The sequence below is a fragment of the Hemitrygon akajei genome, chromosome 8 (genome assembly GCF_048418815.1).
Source record: "Hemitrygon akajei chromosome 8, sHemAka1.3, whole genome shotgun sequence".
In the NCBI taxonomy this organism is placed as follows: domain Eukaryota; kingdom Metazoa; phylum Chordata; class Chondrichthyes; order Myliobatiformes; family Dasyatidae; genus Hemitrygon; species Hemitrygon akajei.
In genome coordinates this window covers 87,580,684-87,600,267 of record NC_133131.1, presented here as the reverse complement: position 1 = coordinate 87,600,267, position 19,584 = coordinate 87,580,684, and the positions used below count along the sequence as shown (strand labels likewise).

At 38.3% G+C, this 19,584-nt stretch overlaps 1 protein-coding gene across 3 annotated transcripts in view; it reads right to left on the bottom strand.

The window, feature by feature from the left end:
• etv1 (ETS variant transcription factor 1) overlaps positions 1-19,061 on the bottom strand; it is a 145,689-nt gene extending 126,628 nt beyond the window's left edge. Inside the window, exons 1-5 of one of the 3 annotated variants that reach the window (XM_073054140.1) lie at positions 18,595-19,055; positions 18,011-18,134; positions 17,102-17,189; positions 16,352-16,399; positions 10,478-10,531 (exon numbers count right to left, since the gene is read on the bottom strand). In XM_073054140.1, coding sequence (XP_072910241.1) covers positions 10,478-10,531; positions 16,352-16,399; positions 17,102-17,189; positions 18,011-18,067 — 247 coding nt within the window. In that variant the 5' untranslated portion in view covers positions 18,068-18,134; positions 18,595-19,055. Of the gene's footprint in view, positions 1-10,477; positions 10,532-16,351; positions 16,400-17,101; positions 17,190-18,010; positions 18,135-18,594 lie in introns of all 3 variants that reach the window. The other 2 variants (XM_073054138.1, XM_073054139.1) reach the window with 2 other exon arrangements.
• Positions 19,062-19,584: the final 523 nt, after the last annotated feature.

Here is a 19,584-nt window from a genome sequence, read left to right as displayed (position 1 = left end):
CTTAGCAATCTGGTGATGTAGTTTAAAACAAAAGCAAACTCCAGAGCTACAATCACAGTGCTGAAGCATTTCAAAGTGCTTTTCAAAGAGGTTTAACTTAACATCACTCCATCTGCTTTTCACTGGAGAATGGGTGAACTTATTGATTAACTCCTTAACTTTCCAAGCCAGTATTATTAGCCTGTTGGTTGCAGCACAGCAGCACTAACTTACAGAAGTTTGTGTGCAAGCTAGCTGTGATTGGTGCGTCTAAAAAGGACAAATGAATGGATGAAATTCATGAAAAAGAGGTCATCAAAAAAAATAGTATTATACTGAAAGACTGTCAACACAGTAATTGACCATTATGCAGGCTGTCACAAACAGCTCTGCATTATAGCCATTCTGCTAATGTCAATGCACCATAAAGAATCTGCAGCACACACTTAGATTTGGAAAAATGGTCTGCATATTTGCAAAAGATTAATTCATAAGAAGGTAAAAAAAGGACCAATTACAAGCTTAAAAGTCTTTAGTGCCAATGTCTTATCCGCATAACCAATGTTCACTAATAAGAAAAAAAAACCCTTGATATTGGCCTAAAATAACTCCACATGTTGATGTTATTTATTTTAAAAGGCCATTTTATTTTCAAATATTTCTGATGTATATACAATAATCAGTTTTCAACACAATACTGAGGGAATAAACCAGAGTGTAATTCAGTGGATTCCGGGACACATCAGAACCAGTACATTTTGGCCCCATTAAGTGGCTGCCCCAGTTAGCCAAAGTTTTATGGAAATACTAAAAAAGTATAAAAAAGACAACCTACCATTTTCCAGAGTAAGAAATTATACACTTAAATGAAACACAGAGCAAATTAGAACACTACCTGTAATGGTTAATAATTCCAACACATAAAACTAATTGAAAGAAAAATAAGGGTGCCTGAGAAAAATGAGAAACACTGAGAAAAATGAAGCATGTAAGCTTCATTTTTACTTTGAGCAAGGAGCACACTGATGACTTGGTGGCATGATGATGTATACCATTCATGCACTTTTCCATATACCTATAATGAATTATTTAAACAAACAATGAATGCTTAATAAAACAATAAATATACAATATTTCTCAAATATTTCTGAAATATTAAAATCACAGGACTACCGTGTTATAATACTACACAATAAAATTGTGTATTAGTTCCTAATAGATAGCGACAAAGGAATTAATCCTGTGTATGTTGCCATATTCTTTTGATTGACTGTAAATGAACAAAATAAGCACAGACACCTAGTGCAGATAATGGACTGCCTTCATACAATGCTCTCAGTGATTGCATCCTCCAAGTCTTCATTCTCATCGTAATATTCAGAATGTTGCTGATAGCTTCAAATGTTTCATTGTTCCTAATTTGTTGAAGTAGTGAAATCATTTCATTTTCATTCCCGGCCATTTCTGACATCTCCAAGCCTCAATGCTTGAAACCACAGTGAGTAAAACAGTTCTGAATTGTTTTACTGCTTGTTCCTCACCAACTATCACTGACAAAAATCATTGCTTTTTGCACACAAACACACATAACTGACCCTATTTAAAAACTGTTTGCTCAAAGCACAAAGTAATATCTAGTGGCCACACAAGTGTGTGTATGCAACTGATGCTAGTTAGAAACTGTTTGGCAACCATCTTCTGTTCTGATTAAGCTGAATAGTGTCCCAATTAAATGAAGGGAATCCTGGCTATTTACTTGATTTGCTTTTCACTTTTAAGAGTTTTCTCAAATAAGTGGTTGCCCTGATTAACTGATGACCCAATCAATAGGAATCCACTGTATAATTATTCTTCTGAACCTCTAAAACCAACAATATAAAGCTATGCCTGTGTTATATCCACGTGGATAACTAAAGCAGAATTTTTGTCATGTATTCATATTTAAATTTATCATCAGTTTAAATTCACCTTTATATCAAGGCCAGCAACACAAGAATTTTTGTAATAATGTTTTTCCCAGATTTACGGATTTTTAAAAAAAACTCGGTAGTTTCATCTATCTAATCTAGGTTTAAAATACCCATTAGAACATATATTTTTATAATGTTACGAAAAATAAACATCATTCCTATTTTGAAAGGTCTTGAGACTTTTAGAAGGATTATATCGGAGGATTAATCAATTAGGTTTACAAGGCATACAAAGATGGTATTTTGTAAATGGGATGATTGGTGACTGCTTGGAGTTTCAGTAACTGTCTCCATCTCTATTATATGGAGGATTTATCAGAGCTTAATGGACTGGCTTCAGTTGAAGTTCCTGGGGTGGTTCAGTTTCATGTAACCGGCTCATGGCAAGCCAAAGACAGGTCTTAACAACTGAAACTGCTGTGTCACATTGAGAGTCCAAAAGGAAACTGGGCTTCATTCCAAGTTGTCTGCTTAGATTCTAAAGATATTTCTGATATTTTAATTCTTCATCAGTTCCAAACCCAAACTCAGCATGATTGTGGCAGCAACATTCAGACAGGAGAGGGGACAATTCACTCTGACAATCTTATTCATAAAGACTACAGAGGCTACAGTTAGATTATTAAATAAGTTTAGATTTACCATGCAATAAGCCTTTTGCGAATGATTAAATTATTTTTTCTCCCATTAATGAATCAAATTAGATTCTTTATCTCCTTTTAGAAACAAACGATCAAACGCCAACATGCAGAAATGGAATTTAAAAGGTTCACTACTCAACGAAAGAGTTTCTGTGCTTTTATCTTCTCCTTTTTTTCATACAATACACTGTTCCGCCAGAAACCTCAAAATAATAGGTACTGTATGCAAAGGCACCAAGCTCCAGGGACTGAGATACAAACCTGGCCTGGGGTACAATTTATGTGGCGTTTACACATTCTTTCTGCTGTCTGCTTTCCTTTGGGTGCTCTGCTTCTTCCCACGTTCCAAAGATATACAGGTGGGGGGAGGGGTTGGGATGGAATTAGCTACTTAATTCAACCCTTGCGGTAGATCAATATAGTGAATCAGCTGGGCATCTTAGTGAGAATAAGTTCCAGAACTACTGAGAAATAAAAAAGGAAGGAAAATGGGATCACTTGGCTGGGAGACAGCATGATCTTGATAGGCCTAATGGTCTCCTTCTATAGCATAATAAGCAAGTAAACACAGAAATAATTCTTCCTCAGTAAGTGCAATTCTCATATCTATTTTACTAGAAAACTTGGAGTTCAAACCTGGATCTTTGATCATACTTACTTTTCAGATTCTAATTTATAAAATATATGATTGTGTAGATACGCAGAAATCCTGTTTTAAAACTCTGTAGACAGTTCTGGTTCCCAAGCATTCTGGAAGTGATGAGGTAACTCCATGTAATTCACTTTTTTTAATGGAATCAAAGAGCTGCTCCAGCACAGGAGGAAGACATTCAGCCCATCAAATTCAATCCAATCAGTGTTCTGATGAAGGGTCGCGGCCCAAAATGTCAACTGTTCACTCCTTTCCATAGATGCTGCCTGGCCTGCTGAGTCTCTCGAGCATTGTGTATGTGTTGCTTGGATTTCCAGCATCTGCAAATGTTCTCTCGTTTGTGATTGAGCTCCACATCCTCAGCTTTTTGCCATAGTCTAGCAAAATATCCTATCTCAACTGCCCATCTGTGCCCTCTTGAAATCAAGACACAAGACAAATATTTTGCTGGAGGAACTCAGCAGGTCGAACAGCAATTGTGGAGGCAGAAGAGAGGTCGTGGTTTCAGTTTCCTCTAGCAGCCTTTTTTTCATTGGTTCCTTGTTGAATGCCTTAATTGATTTTTGTGCCACCCCAAGAGCATAACCACTCTCTGTAGAAAGCACTTTCTTCACAATCCTTAAACTAACTTCTTATTATAAGAACTGTGGATTTCTTAACTGCTAAAAAGAAGCATCGAAGATGTGGTACTCCGATCTTTCTATTCTTTCAAATAAAATATTCTCTTTTATAATATGTTATAAATAGCAAGCTATCACTAGGTAGCAAGAAAGACTTGCGATTTTACAGCTTCATGTCACAGCATAGTAGCCACAGCCCCTTAGAACAGACTGGTGACCATCTGGTAAAACAATGGGGCTTGACCCACTCATGTACTGCCTCATGTTTTCACAGTCATGTTTTGATATTAAATGACAAGTGAAATTGCTGAGTAATATTTAAAGCGAATAGATGAAAATAACTAATACCAAGAATTAGAGGCTATAGGGGTCTCTTATCTGTACTTTATGAAGCATTTTCCATTTTGTATCTAAAAAAAAGCAGTATTGGCTACATTTCTGATACAAAAAAGTCCACAGATTTATTTTAGTACAGTGTGTTATTTGTAAACCTGAATCCAGTAAATATTCAACCAGTGTAAGATGGTTTGCTGCATTGTCCAGTGGATGCAATCTCACAGCTCAATTACTTTTGAAGAAAATCTGACAGATCTGGATCTGTAATGATTTAACTAATGTGATCCAAGTTGCAGTGGGATGCTACAAATGGTCCCAGAAAGCCTTTGCTAGAAAGGAAATGCATCTGCTGAAATTGACTTTCTTCATCAATTTTCCAGGACCTTCAAAGCGCAGAGTGTGGCAAAATCTCAATCAGAGATGAGCCTGATTCCCTCCATTTTGAAACAGAAGAATGGACATCTGTCACTCGCTGCCTGCACTCACATGGAGAACAGTAGAGTGTGGTGAGTTGGGGAGTAAGAAGCCAAGAGACTTAACAAATGGTACAAGTAAACTGGATCTCTTCCTTAAACAACCTCAGCATTCTTTAAAAAGCTACAACAGCACTGAACTGTTAACAGGTTTACTGTCAGAGCGATTTGCCAAACTAGTTTTTCGACATCTGTCACTGCATTAGAAATCCACATTTCAATAGTGAAGGAAAGGCTGTTGTGAGAAAAAGCAGACGCTCTTTAAAACAAAACAATGACGAGATGAGGTTAGACATACATATTTATGAACAATTACAAAGATATCAGTAGACATGGGAGTTCATGTAGAAATTTGCACAATGTCTGAACTAGCCACCCCCTTTTGATCCCACAACTCTCCTGATCACAGTTCAGTGAAAAAGGTCACCTTGATTTGAACAAAGATTACTATATAGCAACACAGAACCATTGCACACAATGACAGTAGAATCAGTCTTGCAAATAAGATATTACAACAACTTCTAAAGGAAAACAATTTATCCTAAAATGTCTTCTATCACAAGCAGCTGATTTGGCAATTCCTGCAGGTGCTAACTTGCCCAAATTTACAATACAGAGCAGCTAAAGCAACATTTTCACTCTGTCCAGTGCAAAAGGCAGGGTATCCCAATGGTTACCATTTCAAATCTACTTCCTTTTCATTCTGTCATGTCTACCCATGGCCTCCTCTACTGCCACGGTGAGGCTACTCTCAGGCTGCAGGAGCAACACTCATATTCTATCTGGGTAGCCAACTTAATGGTATCGATATCTATTTCTGCAACTTCTGGTAATTACCTCCACTTTTCCTTCTTCTCTCTTTCTCCCTTTCCTTTTCAGTTACTATCATACCCCTTCTTTTCTATCTGCTCATCATCTCCCCCGGTTCCTCTCTTCCTTCTCCTTCTTCCATGGTCTACTGACCTCTCCTATCAGAAACCTTCTTCGTCCCTTCACCTCCCAGTTTCTACATTCCCCCCCTTCCCTGCCCACCCACCTACCCCTCACCTGGTTTCTCCTATTACCTGCCAGTTTGTAAGCCTTTCCATCCTCCCAGCTTCTTATTCTGGCTTCTGCCTCCTTCCTTTCCAGTTTTGATGAAGGGGCTCAGCCTGAAACATCAACTGTTTATTCCCCTCTGCAGATGCTGCCTGACTTGCTGAGTTCCTCCAGCATTTTGTCTGAGTTGCTCAAGATTTCCAGAACCTGCAGAATCTCTTGTGTTCAGGATACAGTACACATGAATCAGAGCAGCCTGCTTGCCATTGTTTGAAAGGAAATTGCGAAAATGACTTCAAAGCACAATACATATTAAAATCTTCTGTATAAACGTTCAGGGGAATTTTCTATTTAAGATTGGCATCAGCACCCTCAGAGTTAACCATGTACTAAATAAAAGAAAATCAAATGAATTCAATGGAACAAAACTGAAACGGGACATAGTCCAGCAAAGTTCTAATATATGTATGTATTTATTTACTTATTTAGAGATACAATGTGGTAACTGGCCCTTCCAGCTCAATTACCCCTATGTGACCAATTAATCTACTAACACATACGCTTTTGGACTGTGAAAGGAAACTGGAGCACCTGGAGAAAACCTATGCAGTCATGGAGAGAACGAGTTAATCCCTTTCAGGAAGTGGCAGAATTGAACCCAGGTCACTAGCTGTGCTAACTACTACACTATCGTGCCACCCCACAATATCTATCAATGGGGACCGGTTGCATCCTCTCAGTTAGCAGCATTAATGAAAACTAATTGTTCCACTGCTCGGAAAAGTTTGTGAGGGTCAAAACAAAACTAAACAACATAGCATTTATGTTGTTTCAACTTTCTTGGCTATATGAATTTAATGAATTACACCAACCAACATTTTGGGATATTTCTGATTTAAAATCTATGTAAATATAGAAGTTTTATTCTCAGAAATTAACTGCAGAGCTGCCCTAACCAGGCAATGTAGTTCTCTTTTATAAGATTCTAAATGTACAGGTGGCTCCCGTTTTTCGAACTTTCACTTTACACGGGCAGCTCGCTGTTACAAAAGACCTACATTAGTACCTGTTCTCACTAACCAAAGAGGATTTTCGCTTTTACGAGACAAGACGCCTGCTTTATACGTGTATTTACCCTGAAAAAGACTACCATGACCGTGGAGCCTTGTGTGGTCAGTTGTGTGCGCATGCGTGTACGTGCATATGCGTGTATGTGTGTACGCATGTACGTACATATGCGTGTACATCGTAGGCGTGTACATGCCAATTTCTTTTCTCCAAATCGATTTTGGCTTGCTGTCTCCCCGATTTTGATAAGTGAAACTACACCGTAATACAATATTTCTACTTTATATAGGCTGTATATTTATAATATCATTCCTGCTTTTACCGTATGTTCATGTTATTTTAGGTTTTATGTGTTATTTAGTACGATTTGGTAGGTTATGTTTTGGGTCTGGGAACGCTCAAAAAAATTTCACATATAAATTAATGATAATCGCTTCTTTGCTTTATGCCATTTTGGCTTACAAATGGTTTCATAGGAACGCTCTACCTTCGGATAGTGAGGGAAACCTTTAATAATCTTACTTATTTATTCATTGAGATACAGTGTGGAATAGGCTCTGTGGCCCTTCCAGCCACACTGCCCAGCAACCCCCCAATTTAATTCCTAAAAGTTACAATGACGAATTAACCTATGTCTTTGGACTGTGGGAGGAAACCAAAGCATTTGGAGGAAACCCACACAGTCATTGGGAGAACATGCAAAGTCCTTACAGGCAGTGGTGGGAATTGAACCCTTGTCCCCTGTACTGTAAAGTGTTGTGCTAACCACTATGCTACCGTTCCACCCTAGCTTAATTAAATTCTTATATCCCAATGTTCTTCAGTGAGAACATGAAATTTAACAACACTACTTTACCCCCCTGCTATCTCAAAGAAAGGGTCAGTGACAATGTTGACCCATTTTCTCCTTCCCTAGCTGAGATACCAAAAATGTATACATGAATGGTGTAACACAACAAGAAAGTTTGGAGTGGTTGCTTTCCTGACAATCCTGATTGAGGTTACTTGGTGGTTGGCTCTTCTTATTGCCAGAAAACAATATGCTGTTGAATACTTCATCAACAAGGAAGGAGGCATCCGTGATGCATTTATATGAGTATTGTATTAGTAAGTAGCTCCTTGGTGATTAGAGAAGGTCAAAACAGGACATTAGGCACCAGAAGACACCAACAGTGAATGAGTGGATAAGCAAGGTAACTGCAGACCAGTCAGCCTTATGTCGAGGATAGAGTAATAATCAGAACAAAATACTGAGGAATGGAATTTGAAACTGATTATGGTTTCAGCAGGTCAGCAGGTTTTGCGTGGCAGAAACCGGTCTTAATTACCTGATTGAGATGGTTAAGGAGGTAACAAAGGCAAATGATGAATGCAGTGGTGGTAATATGTTGTCAATATGGACCTTAGTGAAGAATTTGACAAGGTCCTACATTGTAGGTTATTCCACAAAGTTAAGGCACGCAGGATCTAATGCAAGTTGACTAATTCAGTTCAGAATTGGCTTAGTGAACGGAGACAGCTGAGAAGGCAGTGGCAGAAAAAATGTTTTATTTTTGTTTGCTTGGAAGTCAAAGACTAAATATTACTGCAGGCATCAGTGCAGGGAGTTATGCTGTTTCTGACATCGTTATCGACTTAGATGTGAATGTAGGAAGAATGACTTGTAAGGTTGCAGATGGCAGGAAAATGAGTGGATATCTGGATAGCCATAGAAGGCCGTCTAAGGATACAACAGGATATAGATCAGAGGGAAAATTGTTTAGATCACTGACAGATGTATTTTAGGGAGTCAAGTAGAGGTATAGCATGTAAAGTAATTGGAAAAACACTAAGAAAAGTTAACGAACAGGAAGACCTTGTCGTCGAAGTCCACAGTTCGCTGAAGTGGCAACACAGGTTGCTAGGATGGTGAAGAAGGCATATGATCTGCTTGCCTTCTGGGGCAGTTGGGGGAACTATGTTTGCAACTTTACATAACACTGGCCTGGCTACACTTGCATCATAATGCAGTACTGGCTGCTGCATGAGAAGAAGGATATGTTTGAGTGTTAAGAGTGCAGAGGAGTTTCAACAGGATGTGGCCTGGATTCAGGAAGAGATTAGATTACTGTTGTTTTGCAGGTAGGAGACTACGGGATGATTTGACAGAATTATATATATATTTGTATAATATAGGGCAGATAGAACTATGACTTCTTCCCATTAAGAAGAGAGGAAGAGTTTTAGTGGTAATTTTTAACACAAAGAGTAGTTGATGTCTAAACAAGAGGAGGGTACAATTACTATATTTAAGAACTATTTAGACAGATATGATAGGCAACAGGGGATATAGTCGTAATGTTGGCAAAATGTGATTAGTGTAGTTCGGTGTAAAGGTTGGTAAGTGTGTGATGAATCCATTTTTTTGTGCTGTATGACTCTGACACTAATGTCACTCATAGCATCAATGACACAAAAATAGAGCCAGCTCCTCAGTATCTCTGATGTGGTTTACTGTATTGTCAATACTAAAAGCCATGCAATTCACCATCAGCATGCTGGCTACCAGGGCAACGATGCCTGGTTTTACTTGTTATCAGAAGACCACTAATATTGGACCACTGCTCAGTACACAAAAAGCTTTAAATCCACAGAATTTTAACTTGACCAAGAAGAAATATGATTAAATGATGAGGTAGTGCTGTTAACCAGCAAAGAGAAATGTCACCTCAGTTTGCACACTCAGCCCTCACTTTGGTTTATGTGCATCAAGCGGCACATCTATTTCTTTAAACAATTCTTTCATGTCGATACTAACACATGAATGCAAATGAGTTTCAATGGCACACAACGTAACTAATACATTCCTTCCAGTAATATCAGCATGGCTAAATATTACACAACTAATCAAAGTGAGTAACTTATAGCACTTAACATTGATCCAATGGCAACAGGCCTAAAAAAGTTAATGGTATGAGCTTGCACTATTGCTAAGGTTTTTCACCAAGTCTCCAAATACCTGGTATACAGCATGTTCGGCAATATGCAGTGAACACAAGCACATAAAATACTCCATCTGCAGTTGGTCAGTAATTTTCAAATTACCCTGGATGTTTGGGAGGCCATCCCCTAACCCTTTTCGATTCCTGGCAAACTTCCAGATCCTCCATCCTAACTTCTGAAAGATGGTGTCAGCTACTTGAAGGAAACCATCAATCACTGCAGAAAAATCTGAAATCTGATGACTTTGTGGGTGCCAGTTTGAAAGCACACACTGAAAGTGATAATATGTGGATTGTTCATGTTAATCAACAGTAATGTCTTTCTATCGCCGTGAATGCCCAACCTTTTCAATAGAGCATGCAATGAATTCATGTTACTGTAACAAGAGTTGGCTCAAGCAGACGAAGCTGCATGCAATTGGTTCCCCATCTGTCTTCAGTCCAGAGAACATATGAATGACAGATCTCTCTCTGTCTAACACCTTGATCCAGTTGGTATTTCCTAAAGCTGCCTGCAGCCACAACAGCCTCATTCATAACATGGATCCTAGCTTTGTCCTAGCTTTGTTGATGTCACACAGACAGGGAAAGAACACTTCACTACACCAAACCACCCCACGTACCCCCACACAACACACACAAACGCGGCACCTCACCACAAAGCAGAACACTATTCAAATTAAAAAGAATCACTAAAAATTAAGTTGTATTCCACTTACAATTTTCAGACTGGAAATCTGGCACAAACTGTTCATCATTGTCAGGGACCTGAGCTGTTGGGGAAAAAAAAGAAAATCTGTGAAAATACTGAATGTGAACATATTTAAATGAAACGGCAGCTCAGAATAACCCAGTCTTGGCTTTTCAGTGATATGCAACACATTCAACATGGGGAAAGTAATCGCTGCAAAACGATAGCAATCCCAAAACTAAAAAACTACCAATAAACTAAATCAACCCAACCATTAACATTTCTATAGAAGATACAGGATTTTTACTTTGCTCTATTACCTTGAGTAGAGACTATTCTTTGCATGTTTAATAATCTTCAAACCACTGAGTTGGCAGGATACAGGGTTCCATGGTTGAGTTTCTGAAATGCACCAATCCACAACAGGAAAGCCTTTCACTGATATTTTCCACCACAACAAGTCTTTCCAATTGGGATTGTGTGAAGGACAATTTTGTTTTATTCCTGGATTTTCATTAACAAAAAGTCAATGAATAGCATTTTCAACCTTAAACAAATAGGACAGTGATGAAATGGAGAAAAAAAATAACCATTAATGAACCTCAAAGCTGTAACTCAGAGCTTTAATTTTCAATATCACGGTTCTAATGAAATATGAATACATAAGAATCTCTCCATTACCCCACTCCAACTTCAATCAGACACCTTTTGTTTTTTGCCCAATACCAAGTAACCACAATGTGGGATATAAAAGCCCTACTATACTCAAACCCTATTCCTGCCCTGCTGTTCAAGCATCAGTTTTATTTCAGGTTTTTTTGTACTACTGATTTTGAACTACTAATTTTAAAATGTATATTTGGTTTGTATGAAAACTAAAATCTTGCCCAAGAAATTTGGGAAAGAATAATTCACAATATGAAAATGGTGCAAAGTGCAAACATGCACACACACACACACACACACACACACACACACACACGCGCACACACACGCGCGCGCAGGTACACAGGAAAATTCATTTGGAGTACACTTGAAACAATTTTTTGACTAACGCGCAATTGATTTGATGTCCTGCTTAGTTTTCATGTGTAAATAACTAAGCACTCTATTATGAGTTTAACTGATCAGTCCTGTGAGTTCACCTATGCCATTCAGATTGGGAAAACCTCAGGAACAATTTATTGTCTTTGCAAGCTTAATGAAATCAGTTGATAAAATGGTCTGGGATCTCCAATTAGTTCAATACCATGAATTGAAGGAATAAAAACGGGTCAGGTTTCTGCTCTTCAACGTTATCCGGACTCATGCATGGATAGAGTTTTAACTGAAAAACACTGGAGTTGAATTGCCGATATATGCTCACTAGTAGACTTTACCAATGAGATAATCAGAGAATGACTGCTGTATTTGAATCCATAGCCTGGGAAAGAGTTTATAGCTTTGGTCATGAGATGTGAGGAGAAAATACTAATCAGAGAAGTAAATACATAAGAGTGAAATTTTGACCAACCAGGCAATTTACTATTTGTAACTAAAACTGCAGAAGCTGGAATTCTGAAATAAAGACTGTAAACCGTGGAAATACTAAGCAGCATGTCAGGAGTATAGCTAAGTGGAATGGCTGGCAGGGACAAGGCTGACAGGAGGACCTGTTTCTGTGCAGTATGACTATATGATTACTACTTAAGCTGCATTTTCTACAACTGCTCTGCAAGATGGGAAATCTGGCCGACTGTTAACTCATATCGGGAAACTGGGTGCGATCTGTGCTGATATCTTTGACCCTTTATATGAATAAGATTCTCCAACTCTGAAAAGAGGTCCTGATAGGCTAGCTTGCCTGGTGGCCACTGAAGTTGCAAAATTAACAATGCATAATTTTATAATTAACTGAGAAACTGAGAACCATTCTCTTCATTGTTTTGTTGCCTATTACTAAAAACAAATTCTTCCAAGAATAACAATTTTTGTATTTTTCTGAAGATCGAGCACAGCCTAATATTACAATAAATGTCAGGTATTAGAGAATCCCTCAAAATGAATGTTTGCTTTGGTGGATCAGTGATTTCCCACAAACATCACTGCTAACCGACGCTAGACATGTAAAAACTGCACAAAATATATTTCTGTCTTTGGGACCAGCAGAATCTCAACAACAAAGACAAAATTTAGATATGGTTTAAAATTAATTTTAGCTTTAAAGTGAGATTTGCTTTACTCTGATGTAAGGGACTATGAGGTTTTTTTCTCTCAAACACTTAAAATGACGGAGACTTTGAGGTGAAAAGAGGAAGTCAGCACACTCCACTACCAATCTTTCTCCACAATAATGAACCCAACTGACAGATTCACACAGGCATGAAAATATAAATGTAAAAATATTATGTCATAATGAAGGCATTAATTTCTGTGATTAAACACAGGGATCCAGTTCCTCATTTATAGTCACTGCACAACAAAACCAACAGCAACGAAACATCTGGAAGGACACCCTTCTCCCTAAACAGAAGTCTGAGATAAAATGAATGCCAAAATACATTTATACCTGTCGTAGTTAATGGTAACAAGCTCTCAGTGTCTTTCTATGTCAATAATAACAATGTTCAGGGTACAGCAAGGCTCTTTGTAAGCTGCTCTCTAAACATGCCTCAGCGCAAAACCAGAACACTGCTTCAGTTCCAAAATTGTGATATTTCCCTTTGGAACGAGCCACTCTGGCAGATTTTTCCACATGATGAACAATTTCACAAGTTTGTGAAAATTATGAGCATAATTTTCCTGAGGGTGTCAATTCCACAAAAACTCAATTGGTCTGTAACTTTTAGAAACATCACTAACTAAAACACTTGCTGTTTCTCTCTCCACAAGTGCTGCATGACCTACTGTGTACCTCAAGCATTTTGTGTTTTGAATTCAGAATTCCATCTGCTGCAGCACTTTGCTTGAAGACTGTCATTACTGCCATTTCGACTGTCGCTGTTTAGTTTCAGGAGATGCAACTAAAAAAACTAATACCAGAACAAATCCTAAAACGTGTCAATAAACTGAAACTTGCCTATAGCAATTAAGATTAGGCAGCTGATTAAACTGGGATTAGTGACACGGCACCAAACCTGGGTGACACGTATGGCAAAAGTAATCAGGATACAGATGCGCGTCATTTATAAAAGCGGGGTTCAACAAAAGATGGAAGCAGTGTGGAATATCGGGTTACACAATAAATAAACTTAATACAAATACACGCACGAAATGTTGGAGGAACTCAACGGGTCAGGCAGCATCTATGGAGAGGAGTAAACAGTCCACGGTTCGGGTTGAGAACCGTGATCAGGACAATGTGAATATACTGTTTTGACGTGAGCGAGCATTTCCTCATTCTCGCTCCTGTCGCAAACCAAACAACGCCAATAGATACTGTCAAAACGCACGACTCAGCTATGAAAACAAACTGCTCAACACAACACAAAGTGGTTCCTGTGTACCTAATAAATTAAATATAGCTACACGCGTTTTTTTTCTAAACTCAAAGCAGTATCCTTACATTACAAACTAATAATCCGTGCGCAACAGAAAGGAATCAACTGGGATACTTTTCAATAGAAAGTAGAGAGAAAAAAAATTTACTTTTTGGTCATTTCAATTTTAATGCTCTTCAAAATGCTTGACGGATGATGGGATACTCGAGCACACTTTGGTTACTCTCTATCTGTTTCCAGTTCGCCCAGTCCCCAATCATTCTCCCCATTCTGTTCATCAACTTCAACTGCAGCACAAACAATGCTTTGGCAAAGCGCGCTATCATTACAGATTGGAATGGCGATAATCCAGCTGTACAGTTATTTTGCAAATACGCTGAAGAGGTAGCTGAATAGTGAAATGTCCAATACTTTATAAATCAGTGATCGTTTAGATCAGATTTTCGAGACAAATCGTAACTAGCAAAAATATTGCCAAAGCAAACCGAACATTTGGCAGAGCTTTGATATGATAACAAAACCATTTTTGTCTCAAGAACCCGCACACTTTAATGTGCTCCACACAACTTAACAACTGGGCTTCTTGACTACTCTTTGCTTACATACAATAGATCGGTATCACCAGCGTTCACCTACACGGCGCACAAATCTAGAGCAAAAATAACTTTAGGGAAAAAACATATTCACTGTATTTCAGCAAAACAATGCACGCTATTAATTAATTTCATATCCACTTATGATGTTTAAAACGGAGTTGATGACACACTGAAATGCACTTTTCTGCTACAGTTCATATTCGCATATCATTGTTAATTAACTTACAAACATCTTGTGTTTTATACGATCATCACAGAAAATTACTTACTGCTAACACAAAACAGCTAAGTAAGTTTAAGAAGCCTTCCACCCAAGAGTCAATTTCTTTTCAGTGAAATTGCCATTTTAAGTATCTCGGAGACTTTTGAACACTTGGTCATCCCACACAGCCCAATGAAAATGCAGGGAATGTCTATTCCTCCTATCCTTTTGGCGCTCAGTCATTTCAATCAGCCGACTCAAATGCTATCGAACTTCTCAAAGGCTGCTCAGAATCTTTCAGTAAAAAAATTAAACTTTTTTAAAAAGTCATCATTGTCCTAAAGGTGCCAGGGAACTGTTATTCCCCATATAGTTTTGTAGAGACAGCAGTCTACATGTCCCAACAGGGGGAAATACAGAACTGTAACGCAGCAGGCTTGCAAATACTGGGTAATGGGTTAAGATATCTTTTCAACGAAAATCAATTACTACTCTTTAGTACTTTAACCTGTTCTCTTCTATTCACTACTGTGTTTGCTAATCTTCATTTGTGTTTACAAGAATGGTAACGACCTGCATTGCATTTAGTGCCCAGATTCGCAAATTACGATCAAACTTTAGTCATTTAAATGACACAACCAGGGTAATTAAGAAATTCAAACAGAACGAAGCACACTTGTGTAAACGTCTTCTGCACTGTAATTAAGTATCGAAATTGCTGACTAAAAATCATAATGACATAAAGGGTGATAAAGAGAACTGTATTTTATGACCTAAGTTCCTACAAATATTCTGGGGTCAACTATTTATTATAACGAACCTCTTTAACATTAGAAATAACCTCATACCTATTTCTAAATAAAACTGAAAATTATTCATAATGCAAACTGATACAATTTAAAACAAACAATAGTTATTTGAAATTAATTTTGGTGCTAAATTAAGGCTATTTTATATTAACAACAACATGTTTTAAGTATATATGCAATCTAAAGTTATAAGTATCGAAACCGTCCGAGTTTCGGATTTTTTCTTGTCTCCCAAATAAATATAACAGATCTAAAATATACTAGCTACAAACCTAAACTTTTGTGCTGTGAGCAAGCTGGATAAAAGACACTTGCACTCAGATCCTGAAGCATCCCGTCGCGATGAATCGAGGAATATAAACACTTTTTGCCATCAGAAAACAACACCTAAAGAACATCAAAGCTCGTTTTTGGCACCATCGGAGCTCAGATGCAGCTTAGTGTCTTAATAATTCACGCTTAAAAAAATCTCCGGCAGCAATGAAGATTGATCAAGTAAGATCATCGCCAGTCAAAACTAAATTGTGCTTTCAAACTTAAGTCTAGCTGTCTGGGCGGCTGCAGATCTTCTCCCAAAAGCAGATGTGATTGTATACTGGAAGCAATTTCTCCTGGTAATCTGTGATGACACTGGGAAGATCAGCCCTGTGTTCCCCAAGGCAGACTAATCACAGTCTATAATGTATGCATGACACATGAGGTGGCTCTTTTTGAGCTCAATTAATTGGGTTTCACGTTAGGAACGCAACTTTCAGGCGTCGCAATTGTATTTTCTACATTTTTATTCTATCTCGCAAGGATGAGACAGATTCTTACCTTCTGCGAGCCACGTTTCCTGCAGCTGGCTCAAATCCTGGAAGAGTTCTGCAGATACAGAAAGAATGAAAAATGTCAGGTCATTGTTAAAGATGTAATAGTCGATCTGAAATCAAGTCAACCGAAAACACGTGAAATGGATTTATTAATAACCTTGTGCTAACATTCAATACGATGGAACAGTATCTCCTTATAATGCTGTAAACTTGGATGAGAATCTTAAACAGCGATATTGATAAGATCTAAGTTTCATGCGTCGGATGTTAAACAGCTCTTGTTCACCACTGCCTAGATTTAGAAGTAAAATTTCACGCGACTGTCTTTTAAGTTGAAATTGGACCTATAATATTATGATCTGACCGCAACAACAGGAGGTTAAACGGCCAGAGAGGATGGCGCGATTTATTCAATTAGTTTTATCAGTAATGCGCGATCTCCATGGTTTAAAACAGTAACATTCCCAAGCACAACAAATAGTGCGAAGTTAACTGGGCAGACTGTAAAGACCGAAAAACTTGGTATAAAATATAAGTCTTCAGCGGAATTACAGTAATAACCTATCCCACAGGAGACTGAATATATAAACTGTGGTGCATTTGTTTGACAGTAAACGTGAGACGTGAATTTGTAAACTTATCCACAAATACTCGTGGTAGAGGAAATGTCAATTTATGTTTTGAGATATTTCTAACATAAATAACGGCTTGGGGCGCTATAAAGTAGATATTTAATTTTGAAAAAAAAAGTTACCTTCTGAATCTTGAGCTAAATCAGTGTCAATGAGTTTCCTTTTCCTTTCATTAGTTGTCCTTTCGCTACATTTTCCTCCATGCGGTTTCTTCAGAAAACAAAATGTTTGTTAAATCATAGAGCTACATTCTTACTGAACAAAGTATAGAACACACCTCGCAGATACTCAAGAGCTGAGATGCAAAACAAAATGTCACGAGCAGCCCGCTGGCTTTGACCAGTATCTGCACATTCGGGAGCGTAATGTAGAAACAAAACCAAAGGAAAACTTGATTCCAGACCACCACGTGGACATGTTTTCTTTTTCAACTATTTGTGGCAAACTATTCCGTCAATTCGTATTTAGCAGTCATGCCAATATTGTGTGGGATTTCAAAACAACTAACGATGTTATTAAAATATTCGGGGGGGGGGGGAGGCGGGATTGGTGTTTTGTGCGATAATGTTAGACAGCAATGGTGCTAAGGGAAATGTAGTTCTACGCTTGTCATGCACAGTCAATAAGCAGTGATTTCTCTGCTAGTACTTGCAACAGGATGGCCTGGTTTACAAACAGCGAACAACTGTTTTTTTTAACCACACTTCGCTGAAGCTTTTGCCTACTTCTGCGGTGTTCCTGATGTTTCATAATGATGACAATTTATGGCATGGTCCAGTTGAGGTACGACGTAGGGACTTGAGATATGCTTCCCCATATCTGGTGAAAGATAGGGAAGGGAGAGTGGGGAGGGAAGGCAATCTTGAAGATTTCTCCTATTTTAAGCGTGTTATTTTTTTTTATCCCCATTAGTGTTTTTGGCTGTTATAAACATTAAATGAGGTGCAACTGAGGTTACGTTCATAAAACTGTATTTTTAAAATCACGTACGTTTGTCAAGTTTTTACAAATCCACTTGTCAGTTCACTTACAGGAGTCACCATGTAAGGCACTTGCTGGTCGTAGTATCCGTCCATTCCGTGGCTCATCGCAAACTCTTAGCTGGCTTTATTCTTCAGCATTTAGATAGACTGTGTCTTGACGGACTCGATCAGCCTACAATGACAGACAAGATGGCCAAAGAAAAATCCTGAATGGACCGGCTGAACTTGCTTAACTAATTAGCCTGCAGCGCACCATTCACAAAAAAATCTCAGACTACCGCCCCAACCTGTTCCAGAGAGATAGCGATCGGCCTGAAAACATGGACAAACTGCACGGAATTTAGCGGCGTGGGGGGAGGTTTGGAAGACGACACAAATACGCGCACAAAACAGATAAACTGATCCCATCCCAGCACTTCGGAAATATCTGTAAATGTGCGTTCGCATCGATAGGGTTTTTAGACCAGGGTAATATACAGTAAACAGGTAATGGCGATAATCATGGGGTTCCAAAATGTGGTCTTTATATGCAGATAACGGGGCCAGATGGAGAGCGTTTTATTATTATTGTTATTTCTGCAAAGCTGTATCACGCAATGCTCTCGGCTTGCAAAAGTTGAACAGGGTCTCACCTGAATGGGTGTAGCGCGGTCGCCTATAAATATTCCCGTCAGATTTGGTAAATAGCATGAATTAGTTGATGTAAGTCCTTTCAAGACAGCCCAGACCTATGATTGTGCTCAATTCACTCGTTTTTCCTTTGCTTCTCCTCCAGGGGCCTCCAGTGTTTTCTCACGGATCTCTCTCATTGGTCGCCTGTCTATTTCATCGGCTCCAATTTCCAGCCGTCAATCACTCACTCCTCTACTTGATTAAAGATACAGGCTTACTTTCTCAAAGACTAACCTAGTTTTAACGCCTCTATAAATGGAGGAGGGGGTAAAGGGATTTAATTAGTTTGTACAAATCGCATACAATTTTAAACATGACTGCCTTGGAAAGAGAAGACGGAAATCTAAATCGTCATTTAAATCAAGTTGCTGAGTCCGAGATTGTAACCAATCACAGCTTCCTCTCAGCACAAAGTCCAGATTCAAATCAGTGCGAGAGAAATGTGCACTTGTTTTGTGGACACATAAAACTGACTACATAATTTCTGCCGAACAACATCCACCCTTTATTCAAGTTATCCTTGCCTGCCTTAAAGCGCCTCCGTGTTGACTGATATGATTCGCTACTTCTATACCACGAATCACTCTTTTTTAAAATTGCAAAAAAAGGAACTAAAGCTGAAGAATGCATCAACTGCATCATTTCTACCCTTGTCTAATCGTGTTTACTGCTTTAAAAAGTCATAAAACCTCAGGCAGTCGTGACGCATAGCTGCATAGTTGCAGATGTTTATTTTAAAACATATATCTTGTTTTTCTCTGAGAAACTAAAGAGTGTATGTTGAAACATTTCCTTTGAAAAGAGAGTCTTTGGTTCTAGAAATACAAAGTGAGTTAAAAGTTCTGTGGCTGAGCGTTTTAAACTTCATAAAATGCCCCAATCTCTTTCCCACTGTTTCTTTAATATAATCTGAGCAACAGTTTTCAAGCTATCTAATCAGGCAGGAAGAA